The following is a 25,235-nucleotide window of genomic DNA, read 5'->3' as shown; positions in this document are numbered from 1 at the left end:
GCTGGGTGTTCGCATTTGGCTTAACTTGATGGCCATAAACTTTTGTATGTATTTATGAGCATACCTGAGCTGCAATTTTGCCTGAGACATGCAGATGAGGTCAGGTTTTTCTCTTAAAAGTGCTGCAGTCAATATAATTCTTGTGAAAATACATTTTGCTAACTCAAAGAACAGGAACTGAAGAGCAAAAATACCCCCCCCCCTCATCTTTAAAATAAATAAATAAAATAAAAGCTCCAGAATTCATGGTTTCAAGTTACCTGAGTGCTTATCATAGATTATACTAGAGGATCCACGGGTTAACAGTGCTTATAGTCCACCTCCACCAGTGCACAGCTTATCGAATCTCATCCTTGCACTACACTCATCCACTCAAATTCTAATTTAAATATCATTGCATGAAAGGATTTGCCTTCTGTCCTCTCCACTTGGTCCACATCAGACATCAGTAGAGGTCACTGAAGCTGGAAAAGGATGCATGACCAGCAATGCACAAGAGTGTCCACATTTGCTAATTTTTACTGTTAGTCCACCCATCCATCCATCCATCCATCCATCCATCCATCCATCCATCCATCCATCTATCTATCTATCTATCTATCTATCTATCTATCTATCTATCTATCTATCTATCTATCTATCTATCTATCTATCTATCTATCTATCTATCTATCTATCTATCTATTTATCTTTATCTCTCTCAAATGATTACTTTTTATGTGGATTATTTTTTACCTTGTTTTGATAGATTGTTTTGCTGCCGTTTTGATTGATTTTAGTTAAGCAAAACAATGACACAAAAGTAAAAAATCAAACAGCTAAACAAAACTGATTTTATTGATCTCTTTGAAAATACCTGCAATATTTATATTACAGTTTTTCTCGATTGGTTTGGCTCATTTCTTGAAACCGAGATGACATTCTCAAAACCATAAGGTCATTTGGCCAAACAGTCTTACAGTTCTGCTCAACATTATAGCTCACTAGCAAAATCAAATATCTTTCCCCAAACTCTTCTTCCATGCTTCAAAAGCAGATTTTGAAGGTCTAGCAACAGAATACCACTATGAATAAAACTAAAAGATTTTACAGTAAAATCAGCCTCCTATAAACCACTCATACTCAAGGAAACTGTAAACATTTTTATTCGTACAAAGAAATGTTAACATTAGAGAACATACTGTGAAAAGAAACATATACAGGATTCTGTAAATGTGAACAGTTATAAACACAAACAAAAAACAAAAAAAACTCTAGCCTACCATACTGTAAATAAAGTTTCAGAACTATAGTACAGTAATATTTTCAGTGGTCGCCATTGTCACCCTCTCTTTCCTGGCCACCATCCTCATCCTCCAGGCCATCGACGCGCTGCTCTCTGTTAGGCAATAAATTCTCATCCACATCGCAACGGATATTTTCTCTTGCGATGCAGCGAGGGAAGAAACGGCGTGAATGTCTCAACCATCCCCTACATTGATCCCCTGTGATGTCCTCACATGCAGCATCCATTGCATGCAGCAGGGCCCTCTGGTCTTGAGCCTGATGCTCATACACCCTCCACCTCCAAGCTGATTGATTGTCAAGTACTGTCATAAATTTATCAAATGTTCCAAGAAATTCTTTCATGGTATTATATCTTTGACTAATTTTGACAGTTGAACAGACAATTGTGCATATGATGACTTACACAATGAAACCATGCTGAGATGTTTTGGAGAGAGTAACCATTTCACTAAAAAATCAACTAATCAGTTTAGATCAGCAAGATCTATTTATTTGGAAAATGTGCTAAATGTGGGCTCATTGTGCTAACTGTAGCTACTTGTACATAATCATTTGAAAAAAAGCACAGAGTCACTTGAGACATGTACTAAAGCATTTGCAATTTGATAAAACCAATGAAAAATGACATTCTGTTGTGAACAATTGCAAGGTGGTTTGGAGATTTGTCCATGTTATTTTGAGAATGTCATCTCGGTTTCAAGAAATGAGCCAAACCAATCGAGAAAAACTGTAAACTGTGTATGCCATGTTTTTGCTTTTAGTTTTTGCTTCGGTTTTTCTTTTATTTTTATATTTATTTACTTTTTTAATTGGTTTTTAATTTGTTTGTTTTTTATTGATCTCTTTGACAATAACTCCAAGATGTCTAGTAAGCCGTAGGCCATTTAGAAGATCTGCACCATGAGTTGGCTGACGGCCATTACAAGGAAACGTCTGTATGACATCAAACTAAGCTCCATCATATTAGACATAATATCCAGTTTAATAAACTCTGTTGAAATTACAGCCTGTCAAGGTGCTATATACCATATATATTTCTTTATGAACAGAGATGTAAAGACACGTTTGATTCCTAATGTAGTTTTCACTCATCAATCGGGCCCTTGGGGTTTGTGATGGTGAGGGCAGTTGTACCGTCAGTGCTGGCAGCATATCACACGTTCAGGCTCATCCCAATAGAAAGCCGCAGGGACTGCAGGTATAGAGCCCTTCCTTACCTTTCCCATATCACAAATGTTCCACACTTAAGTCACCAAAGTGAGGTGAGAAACAGTGTGAGAAGGTGTATAACAGGAATGACCAAAGTCACCTTAGGTTAAAAATTCAATGATGTTTCCTGTCAACAGGTGCAAAAATAAGTGATATTGACACAAAAAAACACTTTAGACCGGAGGCTATACCATAAACATTAACAGTTCAACAATATATTGAAACTAAAACACACAGGGCTTCAAATTTAACGTGATTGAAAACATATTTAACAAACTACGTCTTGCACATGAAGAGGAAATCACACAAAAAATTAAAAATTCAAGTCAAACACCACAAATCTTTGGTTATAACAATGCTTACATTTATAAAGGTAAAACGATGAAAGACAGCAGCTAAAATGAAAAAGCCTCTGGCAAACTTGCAGTGCTCTTTTCCCACTGTGTGACAAACTGACAGCATGGGTGGAGCAAAGGAATAAAGACAGAATTCATAGTAAATAAACACTGAGCTATTGAAATTTTGTTTATTTTATTATGAGATCAAGGGCTTTTAGTTAAGGTTATTCAAGTTATTCAGTCAAAGGGACATTCAAAAAAGAATATCTTCATCTTTACGTTAATGGTGGTTTAGGAACATGATTATCAAATTTTCAAAGATTTGCTTAATTTACCCAAATGTTGAAAGATGAACCTGGTACAGCATGTAAGGCAGGTAAATTTACTAGAAATGTTTAATTGAGGTAAATTCTACACCAATGTGTGTGTGTGTGTGTGTGTGTGTGTGTGTGTGTGTGTGTGTGTGTGTGTGTGTGTGTGTGTGTGTGTGTGTGTGTGTGTGTGTGTGTGTGTGTGTGTGTGTGTGTGTGTGTGTGTTTGTGTTTTACTGAATTGTTAAACTGTGTAATATAACAATAAAATATCTTGTCTGAAATACTCATGACAACACAGAATCATGTCTTTGAGAACATGAAGAATGTTATTGGAAAACCATTCATAAAGGTCAAATGTTTGTATCTGTCAGTGTAATCTGTCTTTAATGAGGAGCTGAACTGAATAGCTGCCATTACCTTGGTCTCATCAAATGACAAAGTGCACTTAAAAGAGGTATAGTCATCTATCTGTTTTTCTCTCTGTCGCTGCAACATGATCTCATAGATATTATCAGAGGAGCTGAATGTCCCACACAAAAAAAAGAAAAGAAGGGAAAGGAAAAGAAAAAAGAAAGGAAAAGAAAAAAAAACGTTTTTCTCATGGCACTCCCATGTGAGGACAGTGTGACATCAATTTTATTGCTAAAATTTTAATGACTCGACAACGCAGGTTATTTTGAAAGCACTTTCTAAGTATAATGTCACTGAGGTACACTAATGTTCAATTTACTAGATTTCACCTCTTTTTATCTTTGATATTCTCAACTTACAAAATTGTTGAAAATAAATTATTTTCATTTTTAGTATAAAGTAAAATTTCCCCAGAATTTCAAACTGTTAGCAGTTGATTCAAAATAAAGCCACTACCATTCCATAAAACATTTCAGAGAATCAAAAACAAATGATTTATTCTATACAGTTAAATACACATGTAAATAAATAAATAAGGTATCTTAATCATTATTGTACACAAAGTAAATTACTTATTCATTTCAAGTAGTGGATTAGTTTGAAATTGGATTTCACAAAGAGAGTAATTTATCTTTTTAAATTCCTGTGAGCAAGTGAAATCGATATATCGGCCTGCAGAGAAAAAATAAATCCTATTTGAGGGGTTAAACCAAGTGCATTCCTCTTCAAAATCCTGTTATTACTTGAATCATGATCTGGCATGAATGTAATTAAATAAATAAATAATATTTCTACTATTTGCTGCTTCACATTGATTACAGAATTGGTTCACTAATCCCAATAGGTTTGTGCTTTATCTGATACGAAATGCTTGTAGAAAGTTCAGGTATTTACTGTTATTTGAAATATAATAAACAACAAATACTATAAAAATGATTTACAAAATAAATGGCAAAAGATTTTGTTTAATCTATGGATGTAGGCTATTATTACTCTGTTGTATTTACAAAGAGTCGTTTCCAACGAGTATCAAAAGGGGGCGACAGCAGCACAGCAAACTGCATGGAAACACAGCAGCTTCCGTTCTGTAACAGTCACTGTCAGCAGTTTGCAATAACTGTTTGTTCAGATTGGTTATGTCAACACTGTTTTGTCGTAGTCAGTGTGATTTAGACATTGGGACTCTAAACGCTTTGAATCATGGATGATTCAGACACCGTCGCTATTATTGCGGAGGACCTGGAGTCGAGTGACTCCAGCAAAGTCTGTTTTTGTTTTAAGGTGCCACAAAACAAACGTTCACCGCCGTGTTCGTGTCCGTTTTCTGTGACCGTGGAGCCCGTTATGTTCCTGTCCACGTTCTCCATAGCTCTCCAGATGCCTCTGTACACGCAGTACCTGTGGGATCGTATCAGTGAAGATGTGGGATATAATGGAACAAAGGGAGGGGGATGTAATGCATCTACAGTCCAAGATCCTCTGCAGAAGGTAACAGATATTTGACACTTGATCTGGGTCTGGAACCCAGAGCGTTTTTTTTTTCAGAAATCTGCCGCTTCAGCACTTTTGTTATAAAGGTATTTTCCAGTATACCAATCGTATGCTATGCGTTACCAGTTCGATTCCTGAACGAATCACACTTCTGTTCTGAGCAAAAAAAAAATTAGGGAATCGAAAACGTGCAATGAAGCCCACCTAGTGTAGTGCTATTCCTGAATAAATGACTGTCATGAGCCGCCTTTTCTTCAGTCAATTAAAAATGTAGCTCTACCAGTGTTGTTAGATCTCCGACCAAGTGACTTTTCTGATGCGCTCTGTTCAAAGAATCAACAAATACAGCGCTACCAGTGTAGTTCGACTCCCGAACGAATGGCTGACTTGTGAGTCGGTTCTTTTTAGTGAATCAAAATAAAATGAAATAAAAGCGTAATGCACAGTTTATTTGAGTAAACCGATTCCAAAAAGATTTTTTTTTAATCACAAAATTGGACTATTATACCAAATCAAATTCATAACACCGATTTGGTTATTTTTAGTGAATAAAAAACATATACTACAGCGCTACCAGTGAATTCTGATTCCCAAAGGAATTAACTTTGTGAGACTTTTTTTTTATTATTCAGTAAATCAAAAATATATAGTGCAACCTGTCTAGTACATTCTTGAACAAATGGTACTTATGAATCTGTCCTTTTTTAGTGAATCACAAAAATGGACCAGTTTACCCCAAATCAAAAACATATTGCAGCACCGTTGAAGTCTGATTCTTAAACAAATTATACATGAACCAGTTAATTTTCCTAGTGAATTAAAAATTTGTGACTCATTTTACCGAAATTTTTGGCCGAAAACCCTCTCACAAAAGGAGGCTGCTGCGTGTCAAGTAGCCTACTAAAAAGACCACAGTAAACGTTTCCAAAAAGTAAACTCTAACAAACACTAAAGTGTCATAAAAGATGATTTAATATGTCTTTTGTTTCCCTCATCTAGGAAGTGGAGACTCTGACTGCACACTGGAGCCTGTACATCAATCTGGGTGGATTTGTAGTAGGGCTGATCATGGTGACCCTGCTGGGCTCCTGGAGCGACCATGCAGGTCGGCGTCTCATTCTGATCATCCCTTCCCTTGGCCTGGCTGTTCAGGCGACCGTGTATTTGATTGTAATGTACCTGAAGCTGCCTGTGTTCTGGTTCCTCATTGGGAGAATCTGCAGCGGCCTGTCTGGGGACTTCAATGCTATTTTGGCTGGTTGCTTTGCATATGTGGCTGACACAAGTGCCAGGGGTTCTCGTACCTTTCGTGTGGCGATACTAGAGGCTTGTCTGGGATTGGCTGGTATGTTTGCGAGCATCATCGGAGGACAGTGGCGAAGGGCACAAGGGTATTTATCAACGTTTCAATCATACAATACAAAAAAATCAAACAATATAAAAAAATTAAAACGATGTTGTTTGTTACCCTCTAGGTATATCAACCCATTCTGGCTGGTATTGGCCACAAATCTTGCAACGGCCCTTTACGCATACCTTTTTGTGCCTGAAACGGTGACCCCTGACCCAGAGGCGAAGCTCCTCTCCACCGAGCACCACCAGGCCGTCTACCGCCTTTATACATCTGAGGCACCACAGGGGCGCAGAACTAAACTCTGGTTGTACACTCTCTGCTTCTTTGTGGTGGTGTCTGTACATTTCGGCTGCAGTGACCTCTATGTGCTGTATGAGTTGAGCTCTCCACTCTGCTGGGGTCCAGAGCTGATCGGTTATGGCTCTGCGGCCAAGCATCTGGCCTACCTCACTAGCCTGACGGGGCTGAGGGCCATGCAGTGCTGTCTGGAGGACTCCTGGGTGGCTTTAGTCGGCCTTACCTCTAATATAGTTGGCTTGATTGTGTTTTCGGTTGCTAACACTACAGCTCTGATGTTTACAGGTAAGATCTCCTATTAATATATATATATATATATATATATATATATATATATATATATATACATATATATATTTATATATATATATATATATATATATATATAAATATATATATTTATATATATATAAATATATATAAATCTTTATATATATAAAGAAGAATTCAGATGCAAAAGCCTCTTAAGTGCAAATGTGTATATGGGTGTTTTTGAAAGAACTCTCTTATGCACAGCAAAGTTTAATTTATTTAATCAAAAATACTGTAAAAACATTCATATTGTAAAATATTATTGCACATTTAAATAAATGTTTGGTATTTTAATGCATTTAAAATTTTCATTAATTCTTGTTGTGACAGCTGAAATTTCAGCAGCCATTCATGTGACACTGAAGAGTCCAGTCTTCAGTGTCACATGATCCTTCAGAAATCACTTTAAAATGCTGATTTGGTGTTTAAGAAACATGAAACATTTCCTGTTATTGTTGAAAACACTTGTGCTGCTGAATAATTTTATCAGGATTGGTATTAAATATAGAGTTCAAAAGAACAGTGCTTATTTGAAATGGATTATTTTTGCAACTGTATAAAAGTCTTTATTATCGCTTTTGATCAACTTCGTGGGTTTTTGTTGATTAAAAGTATTTAATTAAAAAACATAATGACCTAAAACTTTTGAATATGCCTATACAATATGTATATTTGTGGTTGTATATAAGTGTATTATAATATTTTAAAATATTACATTTTATAAAATGTAAAAAAATCTTTTCTTATTAATATTTATTAATTGATTATGCTAGTATATACTGATTGCACTAGTTTTAAAATGTATTATTTACTGGTTAACACAATCTTAAATATGCATTTAAGATATTAGGTTAATGTTCTACTATTTATATACTGTATAGTCCTACATTACAGGATAAAGGTCAAGGTGTTGTCTCAAGACATTTTGAAATATATGGAGTGCCGATGCAACCTAACACTGTCCTCCAGTGGCTGCAGTAGGTAAATGTGCATAAAAGAAATTAACTTGCAGAAATGACAGAAACTGCTCGTCTATCTGTTTTTGTCAGGATATGGGTTGTGCTTCCTTTTTATGGCCTCTACCCCAGTCCTGAGATCTAAACTGTCCAAGCTGGTGGACCCTTCAGAACAAGGTAAACTAGAACAGCTTTGCATCACAAAGAATAGTGTTGAATGACATGGAATGTTTTATTTATTATTAATTAATAATTTTTTTTCTATTACTTCATCCTAGGTGCTCTGTTTGCTTCAGTGGCGTGTGTGGAAGGTCTGTGTTCACTAGTATCTAGTGGGGTCTTTAACTCTCTTTACCCTGCCACACTACACTTCATGAAAGGATTCCCCTTTATCTTTGGGGCCGTCATCCTCTTTATCCCAGCTGGCATTATCGGGTAAACCCTCGTTGGTCATTAATTATGCTTTTAGTTTGTAAAGTAAATTCAGTTCAATTTACACAGATTCGCCCAGCCTAAATGAACCATATTAAAATTATTTAAAAGTTTATATCGTATTTTCGTTTAAACAGAATTATTTATGTCAGGCCTATATATTAATCTAAACATTTTTCTCTTTGATTTGTGCAGGGGCTTGGGTTGCCAGGAGAAGAAAGAGAGCAGAGAAAACAGAGAAGGCTCTGGAATATCCTGACACTGACAATGATGAATTTTTTTTTTTTTTAAGAAATTATTTTATTGAGTAAGGGCAGCCTTGCCATCACATAAACGCTATTTTATTTTTTAAGTTAAAAATAGAAAGCACTTATTTTATAATAGTATTTTACAATACATATTAATGTTTTACTGTATTTTTCATTAAATTAATTCAGTCTTAATTCATAAGAGGCTGCAATTTGTGAACCTCATTCGATTCCAGCATCAGCAGTTTTGGACATCAGCCATTTACACTGAAAGTAAGCCAGTGGTAGATAGATTTAGCCAAAAAGTGTTAACACTGTGACTCTGTGGTGCTATCAAAACAGTTTCTGACCGGCCAGACACCGCAACATTAGCTCAACCAATAGCGTGAGTTTGGGTCGGCTGAGTGTAGGAAGCTGTTTTTGTAATTCTTTTTTATGAAAATTAAACATTTAAAACTGTGAATATTAATCAAGCCATACTACAAATTCAGGACACGCGATCACAGTGATGTTCCTCCTTTTGCTAACAAGCTTGTCAGTTGTGTTCTAGATATTTCAAATCTGTGAGGCAGGTGATAATAATGTGGATGTGAGACTCTTATGGCTTATGGCTGTGTGGTTTGGCAATATGCTAACAGGAAGTGAAAATGTGAAAAACATCTTTGTGTTTTGTGTATGTCTGAATTTGTTAAAGCCAGTCATCTCAGCCGTTTAATACAAGAAAATACACTGCAAAAAAAAAATGTAAGAGAATAAAGTTTTTGGATGTTTTCCAAAACAAGCCTTATTGCTGTTTATTTCTGGAAAAAAGAACATTTCATTATTTAATTGTACAGATTTTACAGGCTGCATTTCACCTGAAAGACATTAGGATAAACACCATAAGGCAACAACAGGGAGCCTGAGGTCTTAAGAGCTGTTAGTAAATGTTCATCTGCATTTTCACAGTGACTGAAAATGTATCATTGACTTAAAATTGCTGCATAATATTCTCGCAAATCCTAAGAATGCCTCTACACTAGTCTTTTGAGTCCTGAAACTGTTGTTTCAGGGTTTGTTTCTAATACTGCGTGAAGTGATTAATGGCTGTAATGATTAATATTGAGCTTTATGAACTGTTGTGAAATATTCTTAGAGGTGAAAAATGTGTCATTTGCCTTTTGAATGATAACCTGCACAAACCTGTAGTTAGAAAACAAATTATTGACTATTTTTGGATTAATAAACTGAACTAGAATAAACTGAGGTTTAACATTTCATAAGGCTGTCTTTCAAAACTCTACTGACAATACTATAATTCAAGATTATCTAGTACTACCTGACTATGGATTGACTATGCTTAGATTTATGCTGATGTCATAAATACTAATCGTAATGCAGAAATCGGTTCAGCTGCCTGAGTTACAGAAATGTATGTGTAACAAGGTTAAAAAGAGTACTTAATTTAAGAGTTTTGATGTGTGAATTTCATAAAAATAAGCATTACGTCCGTTACATATGACACAATTTTTGGAGCACAGTCAGTACAGTTTGACTACTAATGCACAATTTAAGGAGTGTTCGGTGTCATTTAGAAGAGCCACAAATGCTGTCGACAGACATAAAGCTGTAAATAACTCTGAATAATCTTTAAAGTGCGGTTACATTTACTTTAGCAAATTTTGCGGAAAGAAAATTTAAACCAGTGTATAGGAAGAATCCATCATATGGTGGTGAAAAATTCCCCCATGGAGATTTCACACCGGGTTCAGGTTAGTCACACAAACTCACCACATCGACCAACAGACAGCGGTTTGAAATTAAAGATGCTTCATATATTGCTACACCATTGATGAGATGGACTGTTATTCCCCTGTAAAATACTGCCAAAACTTTGCTAATGTGAGTGCACCTTGTAAATTCCATTGCATCTTTGGGTAAGTTACACTTATGTATCTATCTAGACCAGCTACATGCATACAACCAAAGGAAACACTGGCCTCTGAGAGGTACTGTAAGCAGGTGTGTTCTGATTATGCGGTGGTCATTATTGGAAACACCTACTTGTTAGGCATAATAAATGGGTTTTTATTGGTCAGATGTATGTATTATTTCTTTTGTGGCTCTTTTTTGTCTGTTTTGGCTCCATCTGGTTGCTCTTGGCTTGGGCATCCCTTGAGGAATCGTAGAATCTTTTCAATAGTGGCATCTTGATACTCATGGGACCACCTGTGACATTGAGAAGAGATTTACGTTAATTCTTTTTACAATTCGATTATTTTAGATTCGTTCCTACATTAAAAGCTTTTATTGATCTGGTGGACAATTTTAACAACTACAAGTTACTGAGCAGTGGAAAGCATACTGTATTTCATAGAATGACTAAACATGTTTAGTCAGGCAGAGTGTTGACTCACTTAATGCCATTAAATTTGAGAATGCTACTCATGTCCTCTGGCAGAGAGGCCGGATCAGGCCACACAAAGTTATCAGTGACAGGAACAATGTTCTTCTTCCCACTCAGGGCGGTGACAATCTCCTGTGGATAATGTAAATCAAAATGTTTAACCTCACACAGCTGACTGACAATATTAATTCACCTAATTACCTATTTCAAGGTGTTGGCAGAAGGATGTTTTGGCATCTTTTGAGAACAGATTTAAGGATCCTCAAATAGAGATTATAATTGGGATAATGACTGAAGCTTTCAGGAGTGTTATTTTCACTCCAGTTTCAAATATTTAGAAAATATTTACATGTATATATTTTAGTGGTGGGCCGTTATCGGCGTTAACGTAAGACTCTTATCGGGCAATAAAAAAAATATCGCCGTTAATCTATTCTCAAAGTTGGGTTGGGAGCTGTGTCTATACTACGCGAGCTATGATGACTTTCACCTTGATATTTTAGCACGGGTGCATACCTAGCCGAATCTGTAGGGGGCGTGAACGAGTCTTTAAACCAGTGTGTATGTGTATGTACTGTGAAATTACCACATCAAACGTGACGTGCTAACATGGATGCAGCTGAAGCCGCCGGGTTTGCTACAGGGAATTTTTTTTAAGAAGCTTCCAAATGGAAATCTCGACAAGACGCACGCCTGTTTCACACATAATTCGTCTGCAGTGCGTGTGCAGTCCGTGTGCGTTTCGTATGTGGTGCAGAAGCAGCACGGACACATACTCATTGTGCTTTCACACAGGACGCGTTTGCAGTCCGCTACTCGGTACGTGAACGATTGCTGCACTGCTGCAGACGCACCGCTCCTGGAACGCACTGACGGACTGCAACCGCGTGAACACTGGAATCCGTTAACATGGGTGCGTAAAAAAATACGAAAAGTATACACACTGCAGACGGATAATGTGTGAAACATGCGTAAGGTTGTTTGCACCTTGTGCAATGTGGAATTCGTTTACAGTTTTCTCAAGCAGTTTGTGATGCATTTTGGAAACAGAAGATGAGCCCCTGGTCTAATGCACCACCTGTCTTGAGAAACCCGTTCTAAAAGACTTACTTTTAGTCATTGTTTTATTTGGGTAGCATACATATTCTGAATGCCTTCGGCAGAATTCAAATGAGCCATTTTAATCTAGATTAATCCAAGATTACAGTTAGATTAATCTAGATTTTAAAAATTTATCTATGCCCACCACTAATATATTTATATTCATGTAATTTATATTATATATAAAAATATTTAATATATAAACATTACATTTTCTTCTTAAATATATACATGCATGTGTGTGTTTTTATATATACCTAATATATATATACAGCACACACAAATATATTATGTACACAAAAATATTTATTTTGGATGCGATTAATCGCAAGTAATTTCTGCCCAGCACTACATTATTTATGAATATAGTTAGATCAAAGAAGGATTTCTGCTTCTAACCTTATGAACCCAGTCTTTCATAGCCACGTCGCCCATGCATTTGTCCAGCGCGTTGGCTGACAGCACCAAAATGAAGTTGCGTGCTCTCTGTACACTCGTGATCAGTTTCTCCTCAAACCTGCCAGCTTCCAGTTTCTCCACATCGATGAAGACGCTGAAACCACGCAATTGTAGATGCACCTTCAGTAGGCTGCAGAGAAAGATAAGAACAGGAGACAGGGTTTATTTCAACCAATAACTGGCCAATATTAAAATTCTATACTACTTTGTGTAACTAAATAAATGAAAAGCAAAATACCGGAAACAATGTTTTCAAATAATTTTACATTTGAACTTAGAAATCACTATATCATAATGAAAAATAGTACATCCATTCTTCACACAACAGTAGAAAAAACAAGTATATTCCATTGGAGATCTGCAAGAGAACATTAAAGATTACATTGAACGGTGTTATTAAAATTATTAAGCAATTTTAAATATTAACTTTAAGTGAGAGTTACATGATTGCAGATGTAACCTAAATGTAAAAAGTTAAAATAAAATAGGATAAATGTGCATGTGTAATCAATATGTACAGATATATTTTGCATACATTAACTCTCATTCAAATAGAACCTGGATAACTAAATAGGTGCCATTACTGTAAAGAGTTGGCACTTAAGAGCCATTTCATTTGAGCTCTGACCTGGCAAGCTGTGAACCCGTAGTGCGACGGTAGCTGATGAACACATCAGGGCCCGCGGGTTGGGAATCGGTTAAGCAGGGTTTAGCAGGTCGGCGGACAGAAGAAAGGATCTTTGCACGGTGGATTCCATTCTCTACATTGCAGTCAGACAGCAACTGTTGTTCTGTAATGTGGATTATATTGTTCCGATCGACTCCCGACTGAGCCAAGCCGTAGGTGTACTGACGGAATCGTGGGTCTATATCAGCTAGCCAGTCTGCCAGGTTATTGGGGTCACATGTGGAGTAGTTTGCATAGGTTTTCAGAACACGCAGATCTCGAAGAAACCTGTACAGAAGTTATCAGAGAACTACTATTGGTTATGATAATACAATAAAAATGCTTCTTCTTCACTTATTTTAAATAGCACTAGCCTCTTGCGAGTGAGCCCAGAAGTCATGCCCAGATCCTGGATCAGATCCTGTTCTGTGATATTGAGCAGTAGATCTCCATCCACCTGCAGTTCCTGAAAGATATGGTACTGATCAAAACAGCAACAAACAACTTCAAGATATCATCATATCCTCCAGCTTTATCTGAGGTTAAACACACAGGAAATGGGAGCTGTGTACAAACCTGAAACCGTTCAATGAATGTACTGAAACCAATCTGCTGCAGCCAGGTCTGTACCTCTCCGCTCTTCCAGTTGGGTACAGATGAAAGGATACGCCTCGGGACGTCCTCGCTCATCATTGTTAAGGCCCTCTTAGCCAGAGAGCAGACGGTTCCATTACTGGAGTACATGACGATTCTCTTCAGACTCTGAACAGCTCCAATCTCCTGAAATATCTGAGTAGAAAGATCCAGGGGAAAAAAAAAAAATTTTAATGTAGGAATATTTTAAATATTACAGCGCCCTGCATCATACTGACTGAATGAAATACTTGTTTTTGGAGTGCTGATTTAAAAAAAATTGTACCTGTTTTGTTCTAGCACACTTTCTTACAAGATATGATGTGCATTTCATACTATTTTTGCTTTCGATAACCATTTGTAAGGTGAAGACGTCTGATATTATCCCATAATCACAAATCAGAAAAGAATCGGTATTAAATCAGAATCATAAAAAACATCACAAAGACATGATTCCTATCTTCATCTCTGCCTGAGATGAAGGTCTCCTCTTAAGCATAATCCTGATTTCCACTCCTTTGCAGATTGTAAGCTAAATGATAAATTCTGAAAACTTGATGATATTTGCCTGTTATTAATACATTAATAAGTACAGTAAATATTTATATTTTAAATAAAAGCTTTTATTGATATTTTGGATAAATTAAATACAAATCAGCAGTATTTTTTAAAGACAAAGTGCTGTTATTTATGCTTCTGACTTCGAATAAAATAAATTATATAAATATATAATATATATAATTTATTTTATAACAAATATTATATAAATATATGTTTAGCCATTCTATGATATATATTATTTATACTAAGTGTCTAAGTACATAAACCTGTAAATCTGCAGTATTTAAACAAAAATAATTGTTGACCTTGGTATTACGTTGACGGGACTTGATACTAGTCTCCACACACAGATAGAATGCAGCAATGCATTTCCCCTCCAGACGTGTGCCGTCCAGCAGGGGCAGTAAGTGCTGCAGGTCTGCAGCCGTACGGCCCTGCATGCTGTCTGCGCTGTCCGACAAGTTGCGTGCAAACTCTTCAGGGTCTAACGAGGCGATGAAGGGCTCCACCAGCTCCAGAGTACCAGACTTGACCACTTCTTTCTCTATCTCCCTATTAGCCGCCAGCACAGCCACGGCCAGACATGCATGAAACCGGATCAGCTCATCTTCTTTGGAGAACGCCAGTGGGAACAGCCATTCAGCCGCCTGTTTTTCGATCATCAGCTTCTGGCAGCGGTGCCCACCATACATGGCGCAGTTTGCCAGGGCCACAGCGCAGTGCCGCAGTACAGTAGGGTCTGTTCCACGGCACCAGTACAGGAGGCTGTCCAGTGCTCCGTTAGTGATGAGCTGCGCAGATGTCTCCTCTGTGTGTTTAAACATGTGCTCAAGGATGCCCGACACGCTCCTTGCCAGCTGGGCATCGTCCTGCTCACGGGTCAGGTTCAGGATGACCCCAAGCCCCATACGTGCCACATAGTCCCTGCAGAAAAATACAAAAACAAGCATTTAAAAGAATTCGGATGCATATAAGCCTTTTATCCAACAAATATGCTATATACTAATATTAAATATATTATTACTTAATATCAAACCAAATGACACCTGCAAATAAATCACACAAGACACTTAGTCCCAATATGATTTTTAGTGGAATTAATTAGTGCCTTTAGGGCCGATTTATACACCCCGCTACACCTGTGGCATAACTATGGTGAATATATTACCCTGTCAGATGAAAACGAAACAAGGTTGATGTAGCTTTTCAGTCACTTTGAACTTATTTTTTGTCCTGTTTTTGGTATTTGTCTATCTATCTATCTATTACTTTTAGTACAAATGCAGGACAGGACTGGAACTAAAAATTCAGCCCTGGCTATAACAATATTAGTTGACAGTTAAGCACTGATTTTGAGTTAGAATGCAAAGAAGTAAATTTAATAAATATCTTCATGAAACATTATCATTATAATGATTTTTTGGCATAAAAATAAAAACAAATCGATACATTTGACTCATACAATGTATTTTTGACTATTGCTACAAATATATCCGTGCTACTTAAGATGGGTTTTGTGGTCCAGAGTCACATATGATATCTCAGGACAGTTATTTTAAGTATATTATTCAGGATTTTGAGTATATTATTCAGGGAGTATGATTATTTTCTGCATACAATTCCATGCTTAATGGATTATAGCACCTTTACTTTTTATATTTATTTTACCAAAAAACATTCTTAATATTCTTTAAAAAAAAACTTACTTTTGAACAGTACATCTCATTTCTAATCATTTTAAACCAAATAAACTGTATGCAAAATGCTTGTGCCACTTTTTTTGATATTATGACTAATACAATGCCATTCATTCATTTTAAATGCGACTTGCTTCCAAATACTTTTAGGCCCTACAAACAACACAGTTTATCAAGAATGTTCCTTACCTGTTTTCTGAGACCAAAATCTGCTCTAGGAGCTTGGCAGACTCGTATGTGATTTCTTCTGGCGGTGTCTGCAGCAGCAGCAAGAGCAGCTCCAGACCCCCATCCAGCCGGATCCTGTTGCAGATCTCCTCCGCTACCTGTCGGCCCACTGTGGGCAGGACCCAAGCCTCCTTGACGAGCTGGAAAGTCTCAGCAATGGCCAGACGGGTCTCCTCCAAATCTCCAGTGTCTTTTGAAGACTTGAGTGTTTTGATGGCGGAGCGCAGCGCGGGGAGAGAGCCGTCCAACACGGCCTGGACGTCGGTGCTGATCCCCGGAGACACAGCACTAGGGCCGGAGCTCGTCCTCCGCTTGTGTAGCCGATTACTGACATATTCAGGAACCGTGAGTCTGTCAGTGCTAAACATGGAGAAATAACGGCAAAACTTGCTGAGATAAACGACAAGAGACAAAAACATCTAGTTACCAGCTGTTTCTCTGTTATAACAACAGTTCTGATGTTTCTTTTTCTTTCAGACTTGACAAAGAAATTATCGCGTCGCTGTCATTCCCAAGCAAATCATTAATGTGTAATGCGTGGGAAACAGTTTAGTTCATTATCCTGCGGATGTCAGAGAAAAATAATAAACACAAATGAAGTCAGAGCAATCGTTACGCTTTAAGAATCCACTGTTAGAAAGGACCCAAAAACCATCAAATAACAAGATAACGCTGTCAGAATGGCTTGATGTTAAAACGAGACAGTAGCCGGTTGGTATCGCTGTATACTGGCAATTGGAGTTTTGTCAGACAAAGACGACTATTTCCAATGTCCTTTTTTCCACCATCGGACAGATTCCTGTGAAAGCCAGTTGTAGCGATGCTTATACATTAAAATAAAACACAGTGATGTCGTTATATTTGAAATAAAGTCAAGATCGTTGATAATGAATCCTCAAGCATCCTCAGCGTCTGTTTATAGACCCGCCCAGTGTATCAAGCCAGAAGCGGAAATCAACCTCAGCACCACAGTCCCACTTTAGTTCAAGGCCCCCTGGTGGACAAAGACTGTATGCAACGTAAGCTTTTATTGTTTATAATATATTTCTGCCTAAATACCACATCCGCAATATATTTTTAATAATAATTTTTAATTATATATATATATATATATATATATATATATATATATATATATATATATATATATATATATATATATATATATATATATATATATATATATATATATATATATATATATTAAAGGTAGTTTTAGTTTTGAAGTTAAAAATGAAATTTTAATTAAATTGAAAATAAAATTACAATTAGGCCTAACAACTTAACCCAAACTTTTTAATAACTTTTACATTTTTTATTTAATTACTATTTATTTTTAAATAGATGACCAAAACTCAACTTAAAAAAAAATGTAATTGTAAATTGAATATAATGCAGTTTTTAAATTAACTTATAAATAATACAATTTCTAAGCTAATTGTTCAAATATATTCAATTACAAAATTGCTGTCATAGCATGTTTCATGACAGATTAATTTAACCATACTGTACGTTAAATAATTAAGACATCTGACAGCGGGAGAGGTTTAATAGCTTCCGGTTAAATTCATAGTGAGAGAAGTTCGTTTTACATTTTAATGTGCTTTTTTGTTTGCACTGTTCGTAAAAATGTCTTCTACATACAACTCTACATACATGATAGTAGGCATGTTTATAAAAATAAGCATAGTTAATATAAACCTGTACTTTTCATTGCACATTCCGTTCTATTACATAGCAACAAATACCCAAGACATGTCACTCGTATAGTTTTGAATGGGGAAAAATGCAAAGCTCAGTATGGCCCAAGTCCTTTTAAAGGGGTCATATGATGCTTTTTTAAAGATCATTATTTTGTGTATTTGGTGTAACAGAATATGTTGACAAGCTTTTTCAAGCTTTTTTCAAATACTGTACATTATTGTAGGTCCTCTGTGCCCCACCTCTCTCAAATAGTTTTCTACAAAGTCCCTCCTTCTTACAAGCGCAGTCTGCTCTGATTGGCTAACTGACCAAGTGCATTGTGATTGGCCGAACACCACAAGCACTCGTCAGAAATGTAATGCCCCTTTCCATAATCATGAGCTTCATCTTTCAAAATAAATGCAATAATGTCCTTAGTTTTAGCATCAGTTCAAGCCAGAAAGGGGAACAGAGTCACGTGACAGACACGGTGATGAAGCTTGTATGTGTTTGCAGTACACAAGCCAGCTAAGACAGCTTAGCTTCAGGGATCTCATCTATGCACAATCAGCTTGTAACATTCCAAAGAGAAAGGAAAACATGAAATCGCATCATATGACCCCTTTAAGACAAGTCATGTCATAGGCTTACCATTATAAACCATTAGTTTGTATGTATGTGTGTGTGTGTGTGTGTGTTTGTGTGTTTTATTTTTTGTTTTATTTATTTATTTATTTGTATTAAAACAATGGTTGGTAACCAGTTAATTTTTTATTTTTTTTTATTTTATATTCTTTGGGCGGACATGCAGTAACTTACATGAACATGTACATTCAAATCAACAACAAAGTGTTTTCCAGACGCTTAACTTGGTTATTTAGAACATAAGTTACTTAAAACATAAATATATCGCGCATGGATCAAGACATATTAAATAATTACAGAAGCATAAATATTATAAAAAACACTTCAGATAAAGACATTAGGAATGAGATTGTTACAGTACTCTCAATTGACGTACTGGAGAGCCGGGCCTTTGTCTTCTTCAGGCAACATTGTTGCTATGGTTATTCCAACCGCCACCAGTGCTGTGTACCTTAAAATAATTAAATTAAATTAAATTAAACCTAAAACAACCTTTTCATGTACTTTATACAAATGTATTTTCGCAAAAGACGTTTTATTTGTTAAGAAGTAAGGAGTCTTACCTGATAAAACTAAATTTCCTGTCAGATGAAAAAAGCCCCTGAAAAAAAGCGTTGTTACTGCTGTCAGACGACATAAGTAAACATTTCATTTTAAATTACATTTTCACAAGTATTGAACAACAGTTGTGAAATTAAAACATGTCTCACTTCGAAGTAACGTTCGGTCCTCTCAGACGCAGATCTGCTGTGCACGCGCTGTCCTAAATTTGAGCGCGCAGTTACATTCCCATACAGCACGGCGCTGTCTTGGGTTATTTAAGTGACAGATTTAAGAAGTCCAGACTAAAAACGCTTAAATAAAAATATTTAAATAATAAGCTGCATGTAAATCAATAACATGAATCATAATTTTATTGGTAATATATAGATCACAAAAATAACTAAATGAATAATCCGAATAAAGGAATTATCCAAAGGTAACGTTACACGGTCACATGAGAGAATAAGACAGCGTTTTTTGTATTATTATTCAACGATTTACATGACGAAACAGGCAAGTAGGCTACAATCAGGTTTTTTTTTTTTTTTTTTGCGTGTTCGAAAGAAACAAGTAAGCAAGAAATAGGCTGTGCAAATAATAACGCTAAACTAGGATTTACAAATTTACATTTTGAAATCTCCCAGCTTGACTTATTCATGTATAGGCTACAACGAATATTTGTAAGCAGTTGTGTAAGGTGTTGTCTGTGTGTGGACGCTGACAAGTAACAGAATGGTGTTTATGGATCTATTAATCATTCACTTTTCACAGAGTTCAAAAGGGTTAAGTTTAAGCAATACACTCCCATATTAGTTTAGTAAAGGACATCATAGTGGACTTTGTTAAACAGACTATATCTGACATTTTGAAACAACCATTATTTATTTCTATAGGCTACCTTTATATTGATCACTCAAAAAATAGTGTAGTCTAACCCACCACCACCAAAAAAAAAAAACTAATACTAATAAACTTAAATAAAAAAAAGTTACATAAAGTAGTGCTCATAAAACAAATTTTTCAAATTTATATTATCAGATTGCAAAACAATTCGTCTTGTTTTAATGATTACAGTTAAACAAAGATGACAGCATATTGCAAATAAGTTCAAGTAAACAAAAGTGGATGAGTGACCTCTGAGTCTATTGATTCCTGTAGTCCTGATGGTCTCAGTTCTTCAGTTGCATTCACTGTGAGACGCTAGGATGAGGCTTTTTCTGCTGCTAGGACTGATTTCCTTCACATATGCCACTGAAGGTAAGAATACTTACTTTCTAGTAATATTTTGGACATATAGTCTCTCTGTTATCTTGGAACTGTGCTGTTTTTTTTCTATTAAGAGTCGTGTATTGAACGCTGTGAAAATGGTTTTGATGCCACCCAGAGCTGCCAGTGTGACTCTATGTGCACATACTACAAGAGCTGTTGCAAAGACTATGAATCCTTATGTCGTATTAGGTGTAAGTTTACCGGTTTGGTTTTTTAAACTCAATTTAAACAAATCAAAACTAAACGTGGATGAGAAACTGTTCTTGTTGCAGCTCGTGGAGACACCTTTCCTTCTTACCCTGAGGATGATTATGATGAGGAAGCAAACAGCACAGAGGCGCCAAACAGATCCAGATCACAGCACAAAATTTTTACCCCATCTCCAGCGACCTTTGCGGAAATATTCAGCTTATTAACACCAGCTCCACAAATCATGGATTTGACGTTAAGTGATAACCCAACACCGGAGATTGTCACTGCTGCCACTCCAAATACACAATTTAGATTAGCCGCCAGCATTAATAATCCAGCCACTACTCCACGCACAACCTCAACTGCTGAACCCACACCAACAAAAGCCAAAGACCCTGACGCTGAAGTCTGCAGTGGCAGACCCTTTGATTCCTTCATGCAGCTCAAAAATGGCTCTGTATACGCATTCAGAGGTAAGTGCCTTACAGCAAAGAAGAACAAAAATGTGAATATTATACAAAATTATTTTCAATTTCTTTTAGGATAATTTTTTGACAGTAATATAAAAATGTACATACAATGTATTTATTAATAGCAAATGTTTTGAAAATATAAAATAAAATGGCTAGGGAGCAGCATTTAATTATTGAGATTTGTTATTAATATTTTGATTTAGGTATTATTTTTCTTTTTAATCTTAGTTAAAGTTTTGATTTTATTGTGTTTTTGTCATTTTATTAGTTTTATTTTTTACATGTCTACTGTGTATAGTTGTATTGCTTTGTATTTCAGTTTTACTAATTTAGTACATCAGTTAAATGAAAATTAAAAATATTGCTGTTAAGGTTTATTTTATTATTAGTAACAAATATAATTTATGGCTTTAGTTTTAGTTAACCATAATAACCCTGGAAAGTAGGTCAAAGGAAAATAAAACATTAAACAAATAATCAATAAAATGTTTTAAAATGTACTGTTATGACAGATAATTATTTGTTCTTCTTCTTATAGTTCTTTCTGTATTTATTTATTCTTTTTTACACATTGTGTTTCTAATTTAATATGTGATATGTTTGTCTACGAGGACAATATTTTTTTGAGCTTGATGAGAAATTAGTATTACCCGGGTACCCAAAGCTCATTGAAGACACCTGGGGAATAAAAGGTCCAATAGATGCTGCCTTCACTCGCATAAACTGCCAAGGAAAGACATACATCTTCAAAGTATGGATGACCTCACATTTATATCTATTATAATAGAAACCATTTCGAATTTCTAGCATACAGTATGTAATGATTCCCTATGTTATTTACAGTATAATAAATAGTCACAATATATTTGAATTAATTAAATTAATTTAATTAATCAGAATTATTCAATCTGTTTCAATGAATGATTGTAAATGACAATATGTTTTATTATTCCAAGGGTAAAAAATACTGGAGGTTTGAAGATGGAGTACTAGATGAAGATTTCCCACGAGAAATATCTGTGGGATTTGAGAAGATACCAGACCATCTGGATGCTGCCTTTGCCATTCCTGCTCACAGCCATCATGGCAAAGAGAAGGTTTATTTTTTTAAAGGTTTGTGCTTAACCTAAAGAATCCATCTGGATTTACTGACAAGTTCATTTACCTTTACTAAACAAAGCATGTTCCTTCTTTTCTAGGAGACCAGTATTACCAGTATGAGTTCAAGCACCAGCCATCCCATGAGGAGTGCGTTCAGATGTCACTGAGATCTCCCTCAGCACTCTTCCGCAGATACACTAATATTTACTATGACCGATGGGTTGAGCACTTCAACCAGCTCTTTGGTGGAGGTAATATTATTTTAAAGGAAGTTACCTAAATAAATTGAACCTTAGACAGCTTCCATAACTCAGCTTTTAACTACGTTCTTCCAGCTCACAGTCATCATGGTGGCCATCACTTCATCAACAAAGACTGGGTTGGAATCAAATCTCCCGTGGATGCTGTACTAGCCGGCAGATTCTACATCACTCCGAGATGGCCCAGCAGAAGGCGTCAGGACAGAAATCGGCAGGATTGGGACCAGCAGTGGGGCCAACGGTATGGGCAGCAGTGGAACCAACAGTATGGGCAGCAGTGGAACCAACGTTATGGGCAGGAGTGGGACCAGCAACGGGGCTCTAGGCGCAGACAGAATAGGTCACCATATTGGGAGACTATGGCAGAGAGGGGGATCAGCATTGGACAGGAGTTTGCTCAGAGGTTTGGGCAGGACAGGTGGCGAGACCAGGACAGACGAGGAGACTATTATCATAGACAAAATGACTATGATTATGACTACAGGTACAGACCTTCTGAAGACATCGCCTATGACATACTGCACAGGAGTCAGCCTTTACAGAGCGTCTACTTCTTCAAAGGAGGTACTTATATGACATGATTATTATATTATATTATATTATTCAAAGGAGGAACTGAAATCAACATGATAATTTAATATTCATATCCCAAGTTCTGTCATGAAACTCTAGATGGCACAGGTCGATAGGTTTTAACTCAATCTGATACTATTACATCCTTCAAATGGTGCAGCTGATTGGTTTTATTTCATATCAGCTGCCAATGAGCTTGCTGCTCAACATTCAGATACTCAGTTAGTGCTTGCTGTTGCAGTTTCAGCGTGCTTCAGAAACCCTCCACCTTCCCCAGCTCCACCTGTATAGATATGTTACAGGGTGATTTAGTGTATGTCATATATGGGGGTTATTTCGTATGTGCTATATATGCAGCAGCAGTATTTCTTATATGCTCACAGCAGAATGTTGAGGATGTGTTAGTAGCAAGTATTGGTAATTGCTCTGCTGCAGCAGCATAGCAGATCAATTCCGCCAAGACCAATCACATTTACACTGAATGTTTATTACTTTAAACATTAAAACTCACAGAGAATTGTCATGACAGAAATTATATATTTCAAAGGAGGAACTGAAATCAACATGATTATTATATTTAGATATTCAGATTCAAACTTTTTCTTTACAGATATGTACTACAGAGTGAATCTTCGAACGAAGCGGGTTGACTATGCAAACCCTCCATATCCAAGACCTATTGGAAAATACTGGCTTGGCTGCAAAGACAAACCAGAAGCAGAAAAGAGATAAATCCACCTGTAAATTACATGTAATAGTATTTATCATACAAGAAAATTAAGCTGCATTTGTACGGTCAATGAGACGTGTGATCAGTAGACCCCTTTACAATCTCTCCACAAAAAGAATGACATTCATAATGTTCTCCTCCCCTAGAGATTAAACTGCTCCCTAATTGTTGTGTTGATTAATTATTCTCAATGGCCACCATGCATTTTACAGTCTTAAACATCTCAAATAAACATTATTATTATAAAATGATACTCTGATTTTTATAGAGTAATTGCATGAGAGGGATAAAAAAATTTTTTACTGATGCTTACAAAAGCCTAAAGTTGCTATGACATTTGCAACAGCTTTTAATGAGAAACAGTTTTGCAATCCTTGCAGCAAGGTTTTTTGATGTATCGGTAATTATTGCAATGTATACATATTTTTATTAGGTTATACCTTTGAAAGTCCTCTTAAGGGTATTAACATCCTTTTTAACACAGTGAAAGGGTTTCTTGACATTTTTTTCTTGTCATTTACTGCAAATAACCAATGCCATTTACATTTCCAGTCTGTTTTGGCACAATTCTTCCATTTATTATTGTTTTCTTGCTTTTACCAAAGAAAACACTGAGCTGACTGCCAATATCAGGCATTGAATTCATTTACATCACACAAGTAATCACACAGTGTCATGCTGGCAAGAACAACTTCGTTGTAGTGATGCATGTAAGGACTAATCCTTATTTATTGTGCATAGAGAAAAAGATGTCAAAAACCAAGACATGCAATTACTAACCCTTTAAGACAATTCTATTTTTTTCAATCTACACTACTGATCTACACTACTGTTCAAAGGTTTGAGGTTGGTAAGAATGCTTTTAAAAGATGTCTCTCTGTCTCACTAATTCTGCATTTACTTTATCAAAATAAAGTAAAAAAACAGTAAAATATTAAAAATTATAATAACTTTTTCTTTTTTAATATATTTTAAAATGTGGTTTAGGCATGTAATGGTAAAGACGAATTTTCAGTATTGTTACTCCAGTCTTCAGTGTCACATGATCCTTCAGAAATCATTCTAATATCCCGAATTGCTGCTTAAGAAATATTTCTTATTATTATCCATATTGAAGATAGTTGTATTGCTTAATATTTTTGTGGAAACCTTGATATATTTTTTCAGGATTCTTGATCAATAGTTCAAAAGAACAGCATTTATAAAAAAATAAATAAACCATTTGCTTAAATTCGTGCATCCTTGCTGAATAATAGTATTAATTTAAAATAGAAGAATAGAAGAATTAAATCTTACTGACCTTAAACTTTTAAATCAGTTACTTAGTTATGAGGGAAACATATTGATAAAATACTTAAAAAAAAAAAAAGGTCAAGTAACGTTTT

At 36.0% G+C, this 25,235-nt stretch overlaps 3 protein-coding genes across 3 annotated transcripts; 2 read left to right on the top strand and 1 right to left on the bottom strand.

The window, feature by feature from the left end:
- The first annotated feature begins 4,611 nt into the window (after positions 1-4,611).
- slc46a1 (solute carrier family 46 member 1) lies at positions 4,612-9,138 on the top strand. Its single transcript, XM_059514278.1, has 6 exons — positions 4,612-5,047; positions 6,050-6,441; positions 6,526-6,986; positions 8,063-8,146; positions 8,248-8,404; positions 8,597-9,138. Exons 1-6 carry the CDS (start codon positions 4,760-4,762, stop codon positions 8,658-8,660), a joined length of 1,446 nt encoding a protein of 481 aa, XP_059370261.1. The 5' UTR covers positions 4,612-4,759; the 3' UTR covers positions 8,661-9,138.
- Positions 9,139-10,369: 1,231 nt separating this feature from the next.
- Positions 10,370-17,387, bottom strand: sarm1 (sterile alpha and TIR motif containing 1). Its single transcript, XM_059514277.1, has 8 exons — positions 16,343-17,387; positions 14,762-15,380; positions 13,839-14,051; positions 13,637-13,728; positions 13,224-13,550; positions 12,536-12,725; positions 11,046-11,167; positions 10,370-10,857 (listed from the first exon to the last, which is right to left on the bottom strand). Exons 1-8 carry the CDS (start codon positions 16,798-16,800, stop codon positions 10,737-10,739), a joined length of 2,142 nt encoding a protein of 713 aa, XP_059370260.1. The 5' UTR covers positions 16,801-17,387; the 3' UTR covers positions 10,370-10,736.
- Positions 17,388-20,359: 2,972 nt separating this feature from the next.
- vtna (vitronectin a) lies at positions 20,360-24,099 on the top strand. Its single transcript, XM_059514276.1, has 8 exons — positions 20,360-20,509; positions 20,593-20,712; positions 20,794-21,186; positions 21,798-21,937; positions 22,143-22,299; positions 22,386-22,538; positions 22,623-23,111; positions 23,731-24,099. Exons 1-8 carry the CDS (start codon positions 20,458-20,460, stop codon positions 23,850-23,852), a joined length of 1,626 nt encoding a protein of 541 aa, XP_059370259.1. The 5' UTR covers positions 20,360-20,457; the 3' UTR covers positions 23,853-24,099.
- Positions 24,100-25,235: the final 1,136 nt, after the last annotated feature.

This window comes from Carassius carassius, chromosome 28, assembly GCF_963082965.1.
Source record: "Carassius carassius chromosome 28, fCarCar2.1, whole genome shotgun sequence".
Lineage (NCBI taxonomy): Eukaryota > Metazoa > Chordata > Actinopteri > Cypriniformes > Cyprinidae > Carassius > Carassius carassius.
The sequence above is the reverse complement of the archived record's forward strand: the minus strand, read 5'-3'. Positions and strand labels throughout refer to the sequence as shown.